General features: G+C 38.8%; 1 protein-coding gene across 1 annotated transcript; it reads right to left on the bottom strand.

The window, feature by feature from the left end:
* Positions 1 to 4,551: 4,551 nt before the first annotated feature.
* On the bottom strand, positions 4,552 to 5,490 carry LOC110566574 (olfactory receptor 8B12-like). The gene has a single exon (XM_021664429.1). It carries the CDS (start codon positions 5,485 to 5,487, stop codon positions 4,552 to 4,554), a length of 936 nt encoding a protein of 311 aa, XP_021520104.1. The 5' UTR covers positions 5,488 to 5,490.
* Between the last annotated feature and the right edge of the window lie 13,747 nt (positions 5,491 to 19,237).

Raw genomic sequence — 19,237 nt, 5'->3', positions numbered from 1 at the left:
GATGCTGGGGCTCATAGCCAGACTTTGGACAGTGCGCAGGGAATCTTATGAAAGAAGGGAGAGATGAAAGACCTGGAGGGGACAGGAGCTCCACAGGAGAGCAACAGAACCAAAAAATCTGGGCACAGGGGTCTTTTCTGAGACTGATACTCCAACCAAGGACCATGCATGGAGATAACCTAGAACCCCTGCACAGATGTAGTCCATGGCAGCTCAGTCTCCAAGTGTGGTCCCCAGTAAAAGGAACAGGGGCTATATCTGACATGAACTCAGTGGCTGGCTCTTGATCACCTCCCTCTGAGGAGGGACCAGCCTTACCAGGCCACAGAGGAAGACAATGTAACCAGTCCTGATGAGACTTGATAGGCTAGGGTCAGATGGAAGAGGAGGATGACCTCCCCCATCAGTGGACTGGGGGAGGGGCATGGAAGGAGAAGAAGAAGAGAGGGTGGGATTGGGAGGGGATGGGGCTACAGCTGGGATACAAAGTAAATAAAGTGTAATAAATTAATTATTAATTACTTTTTTTATTTTAAAAAATCATACAATTTGCAGGCAAATTGATGAAACTAGAAAAGAGCACCCCGAATCAGGTAACCCAGACCCAGAAAGACACACATAGAATCCAGCATAACTAAGAGGCTTCATCCAGCAGCTGATGGAAACAGATGCAGAGACTCAAAGCCAAACAAAAGGAGGAGCTCAGGGAGTTTTGTGGAAGAGGGGGAGGAAGGATTGAGAGAGACAGAGAGGTCAAGGAGCTATAAGCAAGTGCAAAACAGCTTCAGTTCTCATCCTAAGAGAGGGAAGTAAGTAAGGGAAGGCTGATTTCTTAGGCTATGATATCTGGTCTCTAGTGACTAGTATCTGAAGGTGACAGGCCCATTATCTAGCAATATATATCTATAATATATCTGGTAATGGTTACACGTAGGAGGAAGAACATAAGTATGGAGAACTAAAAACTTCTATTTAAAAAAACCTTAAGAACTCAAATACTTTTAATAAGGAAACAATTTGCCTCTAACTTTGTTGCATAATTTTTTTTTCTTCCAGGATTTAGATGGTCTCGGAACCATTACCAACCACTATCACATATCATTATATAGTGACAGTGGAACAAAATTCCAAATTAAGTTCTTTATTCACGACATAGCAGAGGTTATGTGACTGTGATTATCAGAAAGCTGTCATTGTCAGTCTCCTCAGAGACCAGGCCTCAGCTGAGCAGGGAGCTTCCTCTAGCACTGTATCCATTATATCACAATGTTTATTAATTGGCTTGGTTTACACATCCCTCTCCGATAGTTTATTTATATGAAATTATTTTGTTTTAACTGTTTATCCACATGTTTTTAGAATTCCCTGTTAAGGGAGAAAAACCTTTTTAAAAGGAAGTGCTTAGTCATTAACTTATAACCTGAACATCACTTTCTACAATAATATAGAGAAAGTAGACATTATGCTCCATGGTAAAAACAGTATGCTCTTTTACTTTAAAGTCATAATATATTGCAGAAACAGTCATTATTTTTCATTTCCATCCACCACAACACTGGAAATATTAATATTACAGAGAAAAACATTAGACTATTTAAGAACAATCATCCTGTCTTTTTTGCAATGTTATATGAGTGTACATATAGAAATATAAAAAATAAAATTCTGTTTAGTTTTGTACATTTTAGTAATTTCTAGAGTCAGTAATTGAAATTATCAAAATCTATACATTTAAATCAATATATGAAGAACAATTATATTTCAACATGCTAGTGAAAAATTATTAAAATTTAAATTGTAAATATTAAAATAGAATAAAAGGTATGAAATGCTTAGACTAAAAGCATAATTTCATTTCAAAACAAGACAATAATATCTGTTTTTACCACTTACATTGAACATTTTACCACAGAATATAGTACTTTGATTTGAAGCCTCCTTTCCAACTAGCCCCATAAAATTGTTGTCACTTGATCTTCAAATATGCCTACATAAAGATATCAAAGACAACTGAGAGAAAAGTAGTTCTTTCATAAATGATATTAAAACAACTTAATGTCTTCAAAAATATAACTATATCTCATTCTATATATTAATACAACTACCTTATTCTACATATAATAATTGATTTGAAATTGATCAAAGATCTGATTATAAGGAAATAACCATAATGCTTCCAAGTGAAAACATGAAAGTATCTTTGAGACTTGCTAGTAGGTAGAATTAAACATAACAAAGCACTCATAGTTAAAAAAAAAAGAATTGATACATTGACTATTAAAACTAAAATATCTATCACCAAAAGACAAAAGAATCATTAATGGACAAGCCACAGACTTGAACAATAACTGCAGTATATATTTCTGGAAAAACATGCATCCAAATTAATGTTTTGAAACATAAATCAATTTTCTTAAGACTAACACTGAGTTACAGAAAACTCAGTTAAACAAATTGCCGTAAAACCACAAGAACCTGATTCCAATGCCCAAAGATGGCTCACATCCCAGTTCGAAAGAAGCAGAGACAGGCAGCTCCTGAGGCCTCCAGGCCAGCCGGTCTAACCTAGCAGTGAATTCCAGGCCAAGAAAGAGACTCCAACTCAGCAAACAAGGTGGACAATGCCTGGATAATGACACCTGATGTAGATCTCTGGCCTCCATATGCATTTACATCTACACACACAGGGACCGCCATGCATGAGCACACACACACACACACACACACACACACACACACAAATACTAACACTGGTTTAAGAAGGAAAAATAACTGAATAGACACTTCACAGAGGACAATATCCAAACAGCTGAAAAAAATGTAAGAACTCTCCACCACCACTGTTTCTCCAGGAAACTTTATGAAAATGCTTATAGTGCTCTTTCACTGCCCAGCTAGCAGAGTGCTAAAGTGAGAAATACCGAAAATAACAAATGTTCATATAGAAAAGAGAGATCCTTTTCTAAAAGCTGTTAGTGAAAGCAAAATTAGTTTAAATACTTCGTAAGATCATTTGGTGGTATTTAGAAGTCCTATGACCCAGAAACCCCACATATGTGCATTCCCAAGAGAAATGAGCACACTGCAGACAAAATACTTTCTTGCTAATTTTCATAGAAACTTTATTAATAACATGTAGATTATAGAAACAAATATGCACTGAGATAATAAGTGAGTAAAATTGTGTATTCAGACAATAGAGTATGTACTAAAGAGCAATACCCAAGAAAAATATTACAATGGCATTCACAGTGAAAGTAGCCAGCACTCAAAAAAATAATGTGGTAGGCTATGGATGCTTCTCAATGCTAGTATGTGCATGACCTTTGGCTCCAGCCCTGAAAACATAAAATATGCTGTTTCACACTTAATCTGTAGCTCCAGGCTAAGCAAAATGAGCCTGCCAGGGTCAGAGTGAGAAGAGCAGGCACTTTCAGGAAAAGAATGAATTTACAGGGAAAGAGCAGAGCAGAACATTCTGAAATGATGACAATGTCTGCTCTAGGTGTAAGCGACGCTGTGCAGCTTTATATACTGAGGGGGAAATCCATTAAACACTTGTTATTCATCTACTCCGCTGTATAAGGTCACACTTCCATTTCAAAGGGAATGGACCCCAATTGGGAGATCATTGAAAGAAAAAAACAATGACAACAAAGATTTGAGGTAAAGGAGCCTGTATTCCCTTCTTGGTGGGAAGGTAAATTGGTCTAGATACCATGAAAATAACATACAAGTTCCTTGAAAACTAAAATTAGAATTACTATATGATCCACGTATACCACTGCAAGGTACAGACATAAAGGAATCAAAGTCTTCATACAACAGAGACTACACATACATGTCTTTTACCATTCACAACAGCCAAGTTATAGAATCATCTTTCACACCTATCAACAGATGGATGGATATAGAAAATCTGGTCTCTAAGGCCCTGTATGCCACTTGAGGGGGCACAGGTGCCTGGCTCCAGGTTCCATTGCTCCCATTCATTCTCATACCTTACGTGTCATAAAAACTTTTTTTCTTGACCTAATTTTTTTACCCCTACTGGGCTTGCAAAAAAGGTTTTCTAAAAATAAATCATCACTGAAAATGCAATCAGATTTGTTTAAGGGGAAACATCGGCGGCAAGCTTAAAGAGGTGAAACTTGCCATGGAAAGGGTAGAGCAAGAAAACGGGGCTAAAAGAAAACAGAATAAATGTTATTGGAATTTAAAGGCCTACAGTTCAGTGCCAGCTCTGAATGAGGAGCTGTATCTGTAAATACCCTGTAAAGCCTTCAGAAATTCCCAGTGCACAGCACCTTATATGAATAGGTAACATTAGGTTACTTCTTATGCATGTTTTATCATTATGAAAACAATTTGTACAAAGTAAAAAATAATCAAGACAGCTGGCTGGGCAAATTTAAATATCCTTAAGAACAAGATTTTAAGTTTTCCTGTTAGCATAATGTCGGAAGCACTGACTTTTATTTCCTTTACTGAAAAATAATAGATTAAGAAAAACATCACAATAAAGCTTTGAGTGTTATTTCTAAAGCACTTTTAAGAGAAATTTTTTCTGCTCAAGGTTCTCTTCAGAGCAATTTTGACATCCTTATTCCTTAGGCTGTAGATGAGTGGATTGAACATGGGTACCACAGCAGTGTAGAAAACAGAGGACACTTTTCCCTGATCCAGAGGCAAACTGGAAGGTGGTTTGAGGTACATAAAAGCCCCTGACCCAAAAAAGAGAGACACTACAATAATATGGGAAGTGCAGGTACTAAAAGCTTTCGACCTGCCTTCCTTGGAACTGATGTGGAGAATGCTAGAGATGATAAAACCGTAAGATATAAAAATGGTGACAATGGGCACTCCAATGCCAATGGTTACAACAATAAAAACCACCAACAAATTGATGTAAGAGCTATTACAGGACAGCTCAAGGAGGGGAATGATGTCACACATATAGTGGTTAATGATGTTGTCAGCACAGAAGGTTATAAACTGTATGTTTCCCATGTGGGCCACAGCCCCAAAAACTCCCATCCCATAGACACCCGACAGAAGGTACGAACATACTTGGGGAGACATGGTGACCCTATACAACAACGGTTTACAGATGGCAACATAGCGGTCGTACGCCATTGCTGACAGGATGTAGGACTCAGAAAAGACAAAAAAACAGAAAAAGAAAAATTGAGTCATGCACCCTGCGTAGGAAATGATGTTCTCCCTCAAAACAAACCCCACCAGCATTTTAGGGGTGAGTGTGGTGGAGTAACTAAAATCTATGAAGGACAAGTTGAGGAGGAAAAAGTACATGGGAATGTGCAGGTGAGAGTTCATCCCTATCAGAGTGATCAAGCCCAGGTTCCCCACCATGGTGACCATGTAGAAACCTAGAAATAGGGTGAAGAGGGGGATCTGCAGCGCAGGCTGGTCTGTTAACCCCACGAGGATGAACTCTGTCACCGAGGAGGTGTTCTCTGCAGCCATTCTCTCCTTGAAATGTCTGTGAGGGTAAAAAAAAGAGTTATTTAGAGAAAGGGGGAGTAGTTACACACTACAGAAGAAAATGGAACCCAAAGGAGGGGGAAAAGCAAAAGAACGAAAACAGTTACTGATACTAACTGTGGAACAGACACTTTCTATATGTTCGCTGGGGCTTCAGTTATCCCAATTTTACAAGTGAGGACCTTACAAAACTAGCATGAAATCAAAATGCTACAGAGTCGCTAAAGCCCGGGGAATTACGACCAGCTGGATCCTGAGCACGGCGCTTCTAATGGTAGGGAGCCACTCACAGGTTCAGTTTGGATACTCACTCTCCTGCCTCCCATCCACCTCCTTGGTGAGGTGAATGATCTAGAAGAAAGGAAACTGACAACATGCAGGACAGACTGCTCTACTTCTGCTTCTCCACATTTAGGATCAAAATGTCTAGTTGATCTTGGTTCTCATGCAGAACTGGATGTAGAGGTGGCTCTCTGATTGTGCGTTTGCTGTAAGACTCCTGGACAGTTACCAACGAAGTCTTGGCCTCTTTCCTCAGCACTGTGAACAACAGGAAACAGCGGCTTTTGTTGGAAATCTCAGTGAGCTCATCTCGGAGGCTCCCACAGGAACATTGCCCCAGGGTCTGCCTTTCTGAGGAAATGTTCATTACACCCCTGATAATACTTCATGTGGCTTTTAATGAAGGTCTTCCTTAAACTACATCTTTTTTTTAACATGATTAAAGACAGAGCATTAGGGGGGAAATGATTCTTACTAGTATAGAGAACCTACTATTTACCAAGCATTGTACAATGTGCAATGTACAACAGCAAAATTCTGCCTTATTTATTACTTATTCCCATGTACTTTTTCCTCCTCAATTTGTCCTTCATAGATTTTAGTTACTCCACCACACTCACCCCTAAAATTCTGCCTCATTTATTACTTATATAGACCTAACACATGTTAATACACTTGTTAGGTAGCTGTGGTGATCACACAATGATTATATACTCCAAAGCATCACGTGTACATATTAAATATGTACTATGACATCCAGTGATTCAGAAATCTATTGATTTATAAATGAGAAGGCTCACTTCAGAATTTGGAGTCCACTCTGATCTCTCCAGCTTCAAAATCCACAGTCTTAATTATTGCCTACACTGTCTCCCTGTAGGTGGTCACAGTTCTTTAAAGCACTTTCTTTAATTACAAGGATCTAGAGGCTCCAGATACATATTTTTAAGACAGCCATTTTAAAGGACTGTGAAAAGTGCTAGGCAGAAATAGTCAAATCAAAGGCAATCAGACATTAGTCGAGAAGAGTACCATTTTACTCATGTGACAAAAATCCCTTGACCAAGCTAAAATGTAAAGAAGCTTTTTATATCATCCTATTATCTGCTCAGGCAGATTAACTTAGGTAATTGAAAAAAAGTGGCTGCCATATACTTATTGTTAATGTCCGAAAGCCAGGCATTGTTCCTAAGTCTAGCAATAGGGAACTGATGACTTTGACCAAGAATGGCATTGCACATCTGCTGTGTCCCAGAAATTCTTCTAAGCCAATTTACAGGAAGAAAAATAAAGTGTGTATCATAGGGCATTTTGAAGGTCATATATGCGTACATATGAAATGTTGGGGAGAAACATGAAGAAGAAAAGTGTGAACCACTCAGAGATGTAGAAAGGGGAGAAACGTGCCAGTTTTAACTGCCATCTGAACACAAGATTTGAGAAGTATTTGGGACAAGCAATTACTCAGTTACCACACCAACATCCTGCTTGATACAAGACTGTCTCCAAGGCATCAAATTTTGCCATGAAACTTAAATGCAATAAGCTAACTCGGAACAGTGGATCTAAGGAAGAAATTTTTTGATGTAGTTGTTGGCCTTCCTGCTTAGATGGAAGGGTTTCCAGGGACTTGGAAACCTCAGCAGAGGTGTTTGTGGCTCCAAGGGGAGGGTATCCTCCAGTTGAGCTGAAGAACTCAGGAGCCTCAGCTCCACTTTACTTTTCCCCTTCTTTTCTTCATTGCTTTGTGGCTTCTTCTAATAAAAGTTACACCAGGCAGCAAATCTCATAAAATAAACTTATTGGGAGGGTCCAGGGTATGGAGGGACAAATCCATGGCTGGCTTTCCCTGCTCCTGAGAAAGGACAGCAGGAAACTGAGCAGACACAGCCTTTATGTAAGATTTCTTAGGGGGCAGAGCTTTCTAGGGCAAAGATTTCCAGAGTAGGGATTGGTAGGATTTTAAGTCCTGAGCTTGGGGGAGCTTAGGGATTGTTGGGTTTTCCTATTCATGGATTGGTGGATTTTCATATTCAGTAATTGATAGGGTTTTGTTCAGTCTTTTTACCTAAAACTGACATAATCTTGGAAGGGTCGTATTAAGGGGCTGGAGATGGCCTGGTGACAGTTACAGAGGCTGGAAATGCTATTATGACACTTAGAGAGGTCTAAGGAAGGGACCTGGCTGCTGCAACTCCTTATGCAGGAACCTGGCCACTTTCCTCCCTAAGGGTTTACAAACTATGCAAAGCTTACAAAGGGAGTCCACAGTAGGGAAAGGCCTCGTGAGTCAGCCTAAACAGCCAATAGCAGTAACTGGACTGAGAGTAGGAGACCTTGCTGGGTATTTAGGACAATCAGGAGTCAAGTCTATATAGGTCACTGACCAAGACTAAAACAAGTTCTGCTCAGGCTGTATGTAGAAACTTATATTCTACATCCCTTACCAGAAAGTAAGGATAATGGATATCATAGTCAAGAAATAACTTCTATTTGAGGAAACTGAAGCTTGGGTTATCAAATATACAATTTTAGCCAGAGTTAAGGTTAGAGACTTCTTGAAATTGTCTTACAATTTTAACACAAAAGTCCATCTCCCTCCAGCCAAGCCTTACATCATACATCATACATATAAATAGCATGTATGTGTTCTGTGGTGAGTGTACATACATCAATGAGGATTTACTAACTCTCGCTCAGTCTCAGCCATAATGGTGTCTCATTGGACAGATAACATAACTGTCCACATTTCAGATTGACACTAATGACTGATCTCTTCTGCTCTCAATCCCACTACACACACATAAGGAATATGGAATATCAAACAATTATAAAAATTCTGATCTCCCACAAGACAAGCATTCTTGGAGACTGCTGGGGTGGGGGAAAAAGACCTTTGGGATTCATTAAATGTTTTCTTGTTTCTGGGAGCTTTGGAGAGTTCTATATGCATGATGTAACAACCAAGGAAAGTTCTTTTGAGGTTTTTAATAGTTCACAAATGGTTTCCATGGGAACTTCATTTCAATGCATCAAAGTCTTATTTCAAGTGAACCAGGGCTCCTCTCATCTTTTTGCTGATACCTTGCTGCAATATAATGAGAGTGAAGCAAGGAAATAATGTCCTTGATTAAATTATCTGCTACAAAACTCTCTCTCTTCCAAAAACTTGAAACTCTGTAGAATAGCTTCTTTGATTAATTTATTATAAATGGAAAATTCCATGTGAGACATGGATTATAACAAGCTCATCAGGGCAAACATATGTGCAATAGAGAGCTTTTATACTTATGGAGTATGCATTAGCCTCCTAGAGTCTGGCAGGCCATCAGATAGCATGTGGTTGTACAAAAGGCAACTCTTACACAAGAGAAATCCAAGCTAAAATTTCAACACACCAAACAGCCTGTCCAGAGAAAGAATGACAGTTGAAATGTCCTTATCCAAAGTGAGTTCAACTGGACACTTAGTATGTGCATAGATTAATGTCATCTCCAAAAAGTCTTATGCTTACTAACATTAATTAAAATGTGTACATTTATCATGTCAAATGCTAAGTAAAAAAATCAAAAAAAATGGCTTGTTTTCTAAAGGTTTATAATCTGATAGAGCATCGCCCATCTGTTTCCTCCTCCTTTTATTCACCTTTTGTGTTCCAAAACTTCCAGGCTTCCAGTCTCAATGATCTGTGACTTTTCTTCTCTACACATTTAACAGTCTCATCCTATGACTTTAAAAATATTCTCTGCCACTCCAGCAAGGGAAGCCGATAGACAAACTACAGATCTTTACCTACCCCTCCTCTTCTCTGAATTCCCACCCGACCCGAGGGTCATCCCCAACTTAACAGCACACCACCTGCTAAGACCTCTCAGTGCCGCCCCCACCTCCAGAGAATCACACAGGCCTTCCCCAGCTCTCCTCCCTTCCCCAGCTCATTGTTTTATTACAGGACGGAACCTCAGCACGCACTCCCTGGGAACCCACAGGCAACTCTGGGAAAACAGGTAAGATAACTACAGGTTCTCACCTCTCCCTCTGCTCCTCCAAATTCAATCCTCCTGTCTCATTCCCAGCTTTGTATCAGACCTTCTCTTGCAGCCTCCCATTTCTCCCACCAATAGATTAGAAAGTTCTACCCCTCCAAACTTCCTTCCCTGACCCCATTGTTTATCCCAGCCCTCAACTTCAACAGGCATTCCTTGGGAATCCTCACTTTCTGCCTACATTCTCAGGAGGATAAGCAGACCCTATTTTCTTCCCTCCTGTAGAAACACCCACTACCAACTTCCTGGCCTATCTCCTTCCAAAGTATCAGTTCCCAATACCTAGACATACATTTTACCTGGTGTCTTCTTTAGGGTTTTAAGAGACACCATAGCCATGCAACTCTTATAGAGGAAAACATTTAATTGGGGCTGATTTACAGTTTTAGGGGTTTAGTCTGTTATCATCAGAGCAAGAAGCATATAATATGCAGGCAGATATGGTGCTGGAGAAGGAGTTGAGAATTCTACATCTTATTCCTCAGGAAACAGTAGGAAACTGTGTGCCACACCGGCATAACTTAAGCATATGGAGACCTCAAAGTCCAACCCTGCAATGACACAGTTCCTCTGAACAAGGGCACACCTCCTAACAGTGCCACTCCCTAGGGACCAAGCATTCAAACACATGAGTGGCAGGTGGGGGGAAGGCAACAAACCTATTCAAACTACCACACCTGGGAACCCTAGTGACCACCTGGAAAGGTTAACCTCATTCATGAAAATACAAGAAGTAAATAAACCCAGAATAACAAATCAAAACAGGGAGAACACACACACACACCGCAACAACAAAATTAGAGAAAATCAATAAATGCCACTCATTGATATCTCTCAATATAATTTATCTCAATTTCCCAATAAGAAGATACAGACTAACATTATATGTAAAAACAGGATCCATTATACTGTTGCACCTAAAAGACACACTTTAACATCAAGGATAGATATCACCTCATGGGGAAAGTATAGAAAAAGATATTGCAACCAAATAGACCTAAGAAGCAAGCTGTGAAGCCATTTTAATATCTGACAAAATAGATTTCAAACCAAAACTAATGAGAAGAGATAGGATAGGACACTACATACTCATCAAAGAAAAAAATCCACTAAGAGGACATTATAATTCTTAACATCTATGCAGCAAATACAAGGGCACTTGCTTTTATAAAAGAAACAATACTATAGCCTAAAACACATACTGACCCTCAACACACTGATAGTGGGAAACTTCAGTACCAGACTCTCACCAGACAAAGGAATAAAAAGAGATGAGGTGGAGCTAACTGTCATTATAAACCAAATGGACCTAACGGATATTGGACGTTTTCACCCAGACACAAAATACTATATATTCATGTATGCACCCCATGGAACTTTCTTCAAAATTGACCAGATACTTAGTCACAAAGCAAGCCTAAACAGATAGACAAAAACTGAAATAATACCCTTCATGGTATCTGACCACCATGGATTAAAGCTGGATATACATCAACAACAGAAAGAACAGAAATCTTACAAACTCATGGAAAATAAACAACTCACTACTGAATGAAAAAAAATAGATACAGACGGAAGAAATAAGACTTGCTAGAATTAAATGAAAATGAATACACAACATACCCAAACTTATGGAACACAATGAATATGGTTCTAGGAGTGATGTTCATATAACTAAGAACTTACATTTAAAAAAATATAGAGATATCTCATACTAGTAACCTAACAGAACAGCTAAAAGCTCTAGAATAAAATCAATAATTCACAGCTAAAAGAGGTAATGGCAAGAAATAGTTAAATGCAAGGCTAAAATCTATAAAATATGAAACAACAAAAAATACAAAGAATCAATGGAAAGAAGAGTTTTGGTTCTTCGAGAAAATCAGCAAGATGGACAAATCTTATATGAGTTAACTAAAAGGCAGAGAGAAAATATTCAATTGGAAAATTTTTAAAAATGAAAAGTAGAACATAACAAGACACCATGTCTGAGAACAATAAGGACATTCTTTAAAAATCTATACTCCACAAAACTGAAAAATCTAAAAAAAAAAAAAAAAAAAAAAAAAAACATGAAGAGTGAAAGAAAAAATTCAGGGCCAGATGGTTTTAGCACAGAATTCTACCAGCCTTTGAAAGAAGAGTTAATGCCAACACTCTTCAAATTATTCCAGAAAATAGAAACAGAAGAACATTGCTCAATTCATTTTACAAGGCTACAGCTAACCTGATAGCCAAACCACAAAAATATCCAGCAAAGAAAGAGAATTGCAGACCATTTTTTTCTTGTTAACATAGATGCCAAAATACTCAATGAAAGACTTGCAAACCAAATCCAAGACTCATCAAAGAGATCATCCACCATAATCAAGTAGACTTCATCTTAGAGATGTGGACATGATTCAACATACATAAATCAATACATGTAATCCACCACCTCATTAAAAAACACTGAAAGATCTTACTATTTCCCACTTCTTACATAAGATTCCATGCACTCTGCCCAACAGTTGGCCATAAGTCTCAGCGTCTGCTTTGATAATCTGCAGGGCAGAGCCTTTCAGAGGCCCTCTGTAGCAGGTTTCTAGGTTGTTTCCTGTTTTCTTCTTCTTCTGATGTCCATCGAACTCCAGAAGGAGAGCAACAGAACCAGAAAATTTGAACACAGGGGTCTTCCCAGAGACTCATACTCCAACCAAGTTCCAGGCATGGAGATAATCTAGAACCTCTGCACAGATGTAGCCCATGGCAGGTTAGTGTCCAAGTGGGTTCCATAGTAATGGGAAGAGGGACTGCCTCTGACATAATCTGGTTGGCCTGTTCTTTGATCATCTCCCCCTGAGGGGGAAGCAGCCTTACCAGGCCACAGAAGATGACAATGTAGCCACTCCTGATGTGATCTGATAGACTAAGATCAGAAGGAAGGGGAGGAGGACCTCCCCTATCAGTGGACTTGGGAGGGGCATGCGTGAAGAAGGGGGAGGGAGGGTGGGACCGGAAGGGGAGAAGGGACGGGCTTATGGAGGAATACAAAGTGAATAATGTGTAATTAATAAAATAAAATATGAAAAAAAAAAACACTGAAAGAGAAAAACCACACGATCATTTCATTAGATACAGAAAAAGCTTTTGACAAAACCCAACACCCCTTCCTGATAAAAAGTCCTGGAGAAATTAGGGTACAAGAATCTAAAAGAAACAGTTTACAGCAAGCACATAACCAACATCAGCTGAAACGACAAGAATCCCAAAGCAGCTCCACTAAAATCAGGAACAAGACAAGGTTATCCAGTCCCCAGTATCTCTTTAATATAGTACCTGAAGTCTTTGCTAGAGCAATAAGACAACTGAAGGAGATCAAGGACATAAAATTGGAAAGGAAGAAGTCAAACTATCTTTACTTGCAAATGATGGGGCAGTTGTGGTGGTTTGCAATAGCCCTCATTACCTCATAGGAAGGACACTCTGAGGAGGTGTCACCCTGGTTAGAGTAGGAGGTCCCGTCTGTGGCTAAGCATTTCATTGACACTTATTCTCTGTATTCTGAACAGTCGTGAGTTTCTAAATTAGCAACCGCCCAATGGACAAATCTTCTTGATGAAGTGTGAAAGCTGCACTAATCTATGTGTATGAACACTTTTTAAGGTGGACGACAGTTTGATACTCTATCCATTCAGCAAAATAATAGTAACAAATCTCCCCTGGAGCCTTACAGCTCCCCAACGATGGATTTACAAGTAGGTTTACAGTTTGTAAATCAGAAAATAGTTTGAAAATTTACATTGGCAATTTTATTACTAGAATCTATACCTATAAGTTAAACTGATATTTATGCTAAAATGATGTGTAGTATCGCATAAATGGAGAGAGTCTGAGGAAAGGAGACTCATAAGGTTTCACCAGCAGAACAAATATCAAAGCAAAATGTGTTAAAAGATGACAGCATGAAATGACATGACATGACAGCTCCTTTATGATTGGAAGAACAGAAAGGAAAGAAGCACAAATAAGATATGAATAAAATATCAATCCCAGAGAGCCATGAACAGGTAGCAAGCATAAATAAACTGTAGAAAGGGCAAAGAACTCCACTTAAGGATAAATGATAAAATGCAGGCCTAAACCTACAAATGGAAATAAAAAAGTAAAATATTCAGGCTTGGAACAACAAAGCTTGAAGAAAAAGAGGTCAAAATACAAACTGGAGAAACAGCTCAACAGAGATGGCTGAAAAATGAGAAACTGCTTGGAGTAGAAATACTTAAACAGAAGATTGAAGACTAAGGATGAAAACTTTCAAAAGCAATCACAAAATGGGGAAAGGAAATTTTGTCAAACAAATTTTTTTATTTAAAAACAGATGCTGAGACTCAAGGCCAAACTTTACGTAGGGAGTGTTATGAAGGAAGAGTGGGGTGGGATTAGAGGAACATGGAGGGGACAGGAGACCAACAAAACTAAATGATCTGAGCCCAGGGTGTCCTGAAGAGACTGATGCACCAATGGAGAACCATGCATGGAGAGGACCTAGACCCCTGCTCAGATGTGGCCAATTGGCAGCTCAGTCTCCATGTGGATCTCTGAGTGAGGGGAGCAGGGGTTGCCTCTATCATGAACTCAGTTGACTGCTCTCTGATCACTCCACCCTGATGATGCAGCCTGGCCAGGCCATGGAGGAAGAGGATCCAGGCAGTCCTGATGAGACTTAACAAGCTATGGGCAGATGGCAATAGTGGAGAACGCCCCTTTCAGTGGACTAGGGGAAGGGGAAGAGGGTGGGACAGGGGAACTGGGAGGGGATCAATAAGGATATGTAATGAATAGATTGTGAAGAAAAAAATAAAATTAAAAAAGAGAAATTTAGGTTTTCAAAAACTAAAAAAATTGAAAACAGCAGTCAACATAAAGATTTGGTAGCAAACTAGCCTGAAACCAAATTTCAACTTAATAATTCTTCAGTTACAAGAAAATGGAGAAATTGTGCTAATATCACTGAGATATGATGAGCCTAGATACATTGAGGAAGAATGACACCACATTTGCAGATGTGTGTGAAGTATGAAGTCTGACTTTCATACATATTTGTTAGGCCCATAACACTGGACATAATTCTTTCCCCAAAAAAGGCAATTTCAAAGAGGAATAATAATTTGTAGCCTCAGACTCCAATTTCTTCCACATTACTTTTTACCTATATTCTAGTGCAAAATGTTTCCAATAATTCAACAACAAAGCCATTTTAAGGCACTGGAAAGATTTAAAAAACAAATTTAATTTATTTAATATGTAGAAGAATAATTTGAGATTCTCTACTCTTCTGATTTTTGCTGATTTGTGTCTTTTACATAATTTTCTAGTATCTTTACGTTGTTAATTTGTTAGAATGTTTATTCACAACATGTAATTAATTTTAATGTCTAATATTTGTAATGATTGACCCTCTTTGTTAATATTATTAGTTCCTATTTTATATCATTTTTATCAATCTAGTAAGAATTTTACTTGATTTCTTAAAACATCTACATTCTATATTCATTGATTTTTCTGTATTACTTCCTGACATTCTGTTAATTTATGCTTCACCTTAATTATTTTCCTCTAATTACATTAAGTTATTTTCTCTATTTATATGTTTGGGGGATGTGAATTATTGACTCCTAATTTTAAATTCTTTTTCTATAATACAGGTATTTAAAATTATAAAAACTTTAGTTAAATCATACAATATTTAACTTTATTCATTTGTATTTAGCTCAAAAAATGTTTCCTAATGTCCCTTGTGGGTTTTGTTTTTCATAAATTATGTTATTTGGATGTGTGTAGTTGGTTTAATTTCCATATGTGAAGAGATTTTGCAGAGATCTGTTCTTGGTTTCTAATTTAATTCCACAGTAGGAAGAGAACATATTTTGTATGTTTTTGGTACTCTTAAATTTATTGAAACTTGTTTAATGTCTTGGCATATGGTCTGTCTTCATGATTTTTTCCATGTACACTTGGAAAAGTGTGTATTTTGTTATTGTTTAGTAATATGTTACATGAATGTCACCCTCTTTATGTAAGTTGATAGCACTATTCAGGTCTTCTGTGCCTACAAAGATTTTTTTCTTTTGTGTCCACATGTCTTGTCAGTTATTGCTGACATCTCCAAAGTGGAATTTAAATTTTTCTATATCTTTGTTTTCAGTCCTCTCAATGTTTGTTAAATGTATTTGAAGTTCTAAGTTGGCTTCAGTTATTCACTCTCCCTCTCTCCCCTCTTCCTCTTACTCTATCCTTTTATTACTCTCTCACTCCCCACCTCCTGGTCTCAGGACTGTCCCCAGATCTTGCACATGTGAGGCAAGCACTGTGCATCTGACAAAAGTTATTATAAAATATCTCTGATAATATTTGGTTGTGGGACCTCATGAAATTAAAAGGCTTCTTTAAAGCAAAGGACACTGTCATCAGAACAAAACGACAGCCTACAGATTAGGAAAGGATCTTAACCTACCCTACATCTGACAGAGGACTAATATCCAGAATATATAAAGAACTCAGGAAGTTAAACAGCATCAAATCAAGTAATCCAATTTAAAAATGGGGTACAGAGCTAAACAGAGAATTCTCAATAAAGGAATATCAAATGGCCGAGAGACACTTAAAGAAATGCTCAATGTCCTTACTCATCAGGAAAATGCAAATCAAAACAACCCTGAGATTTCACCTTACACCCATCAGAATGACTAAGATGAATAACTCAAGTGACAACACATGCTGGAGAAGATGTGGAGAAAAGGGAACCCTCCTCCATTGTTTGTGGGAATGTAAACTTATACAACCACTTTGGAAATCAATCTGGTGCTTTCTCACAAAATTAAGAATAGTGCTACCTCAAGATCCAGCTATACCACTCCTAGGCATATATCCAAAAGATGCTCAGGTATACATCAAAGATATTTGCTCAACCATGTTTATAGCAGCTTTATTCGTAATAGCCAGAAGCTGGAAACAACCCAGATATCCCTCAATTGAGGAATGAAAATAGAAATTGTGGTAAATTTACACAATGAAACACTCACTCATAAGTGGATATTAGACATAAAATATAGGATAAACATACAAAAATCTATACTCCTAAAGAAGCTAAGCAACAAAGAAGACCTTAGGGAAGATGTTCAATCCTCATTCAGAAGGACAAATGTGATAGATATTGGAAGTAGGAGAAGACAGGGAACAAGACAGAAGCCTACCACAGATGGCCTCTGAAACATTCTACTGATGGAGGTAAAGAAGCAGAGGCTGAGACTCATAGCCAAACTTTGGGCAGAGTGCAGAGAATCTTAGGAAAGAAGGGGGAGATAGAAAGACCTGGATAGACAGGAGCTCCAAAAGGAGGCCAACAGAGCCATGCACGTGCACACGCGCGCGCGTGCGCGCGCACATACACACACACACACACACACACACACACACACAGAGCCCTGGGGGCCTTGCAGAGACTGATACCCCAACCAAGGACAATGCATGGAGGGGACCTAAAACCCAGTCTCATATGTAGCCTATAGACTTAGTATCCAAGTGGGGTTCCTAATAAGGAGAGCAGGGGCTGTCTCTGGCATGAACTCAGTGGCAGGCTCTCTGATCACCTCCCCTGGAGGATGCAGCCTTGCCAGGCCACAGAGGAAGACAATGAAGCCAGCCCTGATGAGATCTGATAGGCTAGGGTCAAATAGAAGGGGAGGAGGACCTCCCCTATCAGTGGACTAGGGGAGGAACATAGGGGGAGAAGAGGTAGGGAGGGTGGAATTGGGAGGGAGAGGGCTACAGCTGGGATACAAAGTGAATAAGTGATAATAAAAAAGAAAAAATAATATTTGGTTGTATATTTCCTGTCAAAACTTTGTGTCAGGACATTGTGTCAAAACTTAACAGAGCTGCTCCAAACTTTCTATGATTGGGTTTTACATTGTGTACTTTTTGACTCGTTTTTTTCTATTTTTGCATTTTTTATATATAATACATACTTGGATATGTTATGATGAACATTATAATAATATGATACATTCATGCAAAGTGCAGTAACCAGATCAAGGTGCTTACCAGTATTCCTGTATTTTCTGTATTTGGGGAACTTTAACATTCCTACTTATTGTGAAATCTATCTCACATTGTTACCCTAACTAATAGTTACACTACTAAGCTCTAGTGAACCAGCACAAATCCTCCTACCCGTGTGTTTTGGTCCTTACACAACATCTTTCCACCCCTCCTCTCTTCTGCACCTACCAGTCTCGGTGAGCACCACTCTATTCTTTTATAATATCAATTTTTCATTTTCAATTTCAATGAATAATAACAGTAGAATTTGTCTTCCTCTGCCTGTATTATTTTATTTAACACAATAACCACCCATATTGCCCTAACTATAGGATTTGGTTATTATGTGACTGAACTGAATTCCATTTTCACCATTCCTTATTTGTACATGCAATGATGGAGATCTTGGTTATTCTGTGATCATTGTGAATGGTGTTAAGGTAAAGATAAGGACACAGATGTCTCTTTGGTGTAACAATTTTACTATTTGGGATATTAACCCACTAGTAGGATTGCTGAATGGTATGGTGGCTTTATTTTTAGTTCCTTTTTTTATTCTTTATTAATTACACTTTATTCACTTTGTATCCCCCCTGTGGTTCCCTTCCTCCTCCTGTCCCAATCCCTCCCTTCCTCCACCCTCTGCAGGCATGCCCCTCCCCAAGTCCACTGATAGGGGAGGTCTTCTTTTTCTTCCTTCTGATCCTAGTCAATTAGGTCTCATCAGGGGTGGCTGCATTAACTTCTTCTGTGGCCTGGTAATGCTGCTTCCCCCTCAGGGGGAGGTAATTAAAAAGCAGGCCAATCAGTTCATGTCAGGGACAGTCCCTGTTCCTATTACAATGGAACCCACTTGGATACTGAACTGCCATGGGCTATATCTGTGCAGAGGTCTTAGGTTATCTACATGCATGGTCCTTGGTTGGAGTATCAGTCTCAGGAAAGATTCCTGTGCTCAGATTTTTTGGTTCTGTTGCTCTCCTTGTGGAGTTTCTGTCCTCTCCAGATCTTACTGTTTCCCACTTCTTTCCTAAGATTCCCTGCATTCTGCCAAAAGGTTGCCCATAAGTCTCAGCATCTGCATTGATAGTCTGCAGGGCAGAGCTTTTCAGAGGTCCTCTGTGTCAGGCTCCTGACTTGTTCCCTCTTTTCTCCTTCTGATGTCCATCCTCTTTGCCTTTTTGGATAGGAATTGAGCATTTTAGAAAGAGTCCTCCCGCTTGATTAGTTTCTTTAGGTACAGATATTAGTAGGTTTATCCTACATTATATGTCTATATGAGTGAGTTCATACCGTGTGCATCTTTCTGCTTTTGGGATAGC

The sequence above is a fragment of the Meriones unguiculatus genome, chromosome 1, assembly GCF_030254825.1.
Source record: "Meriones unguiculatus strain TT.TT164.6M chromosome 1, Bangor_MerUng_6.1, whole genome shotgun sequence".
Taxonomy (NCBI): domain Eukaryota; kingdom Metazoa; phylum Chordata; class Mammalia; order Rodentia; family Muridae; genus Meriones; species Meriones unguiculatus.
The sequence above is the reverse complement of the archived record's forward strand: the minus strand, read 5'-3'. Positions and strand labels throughout refer to the sequence as shown.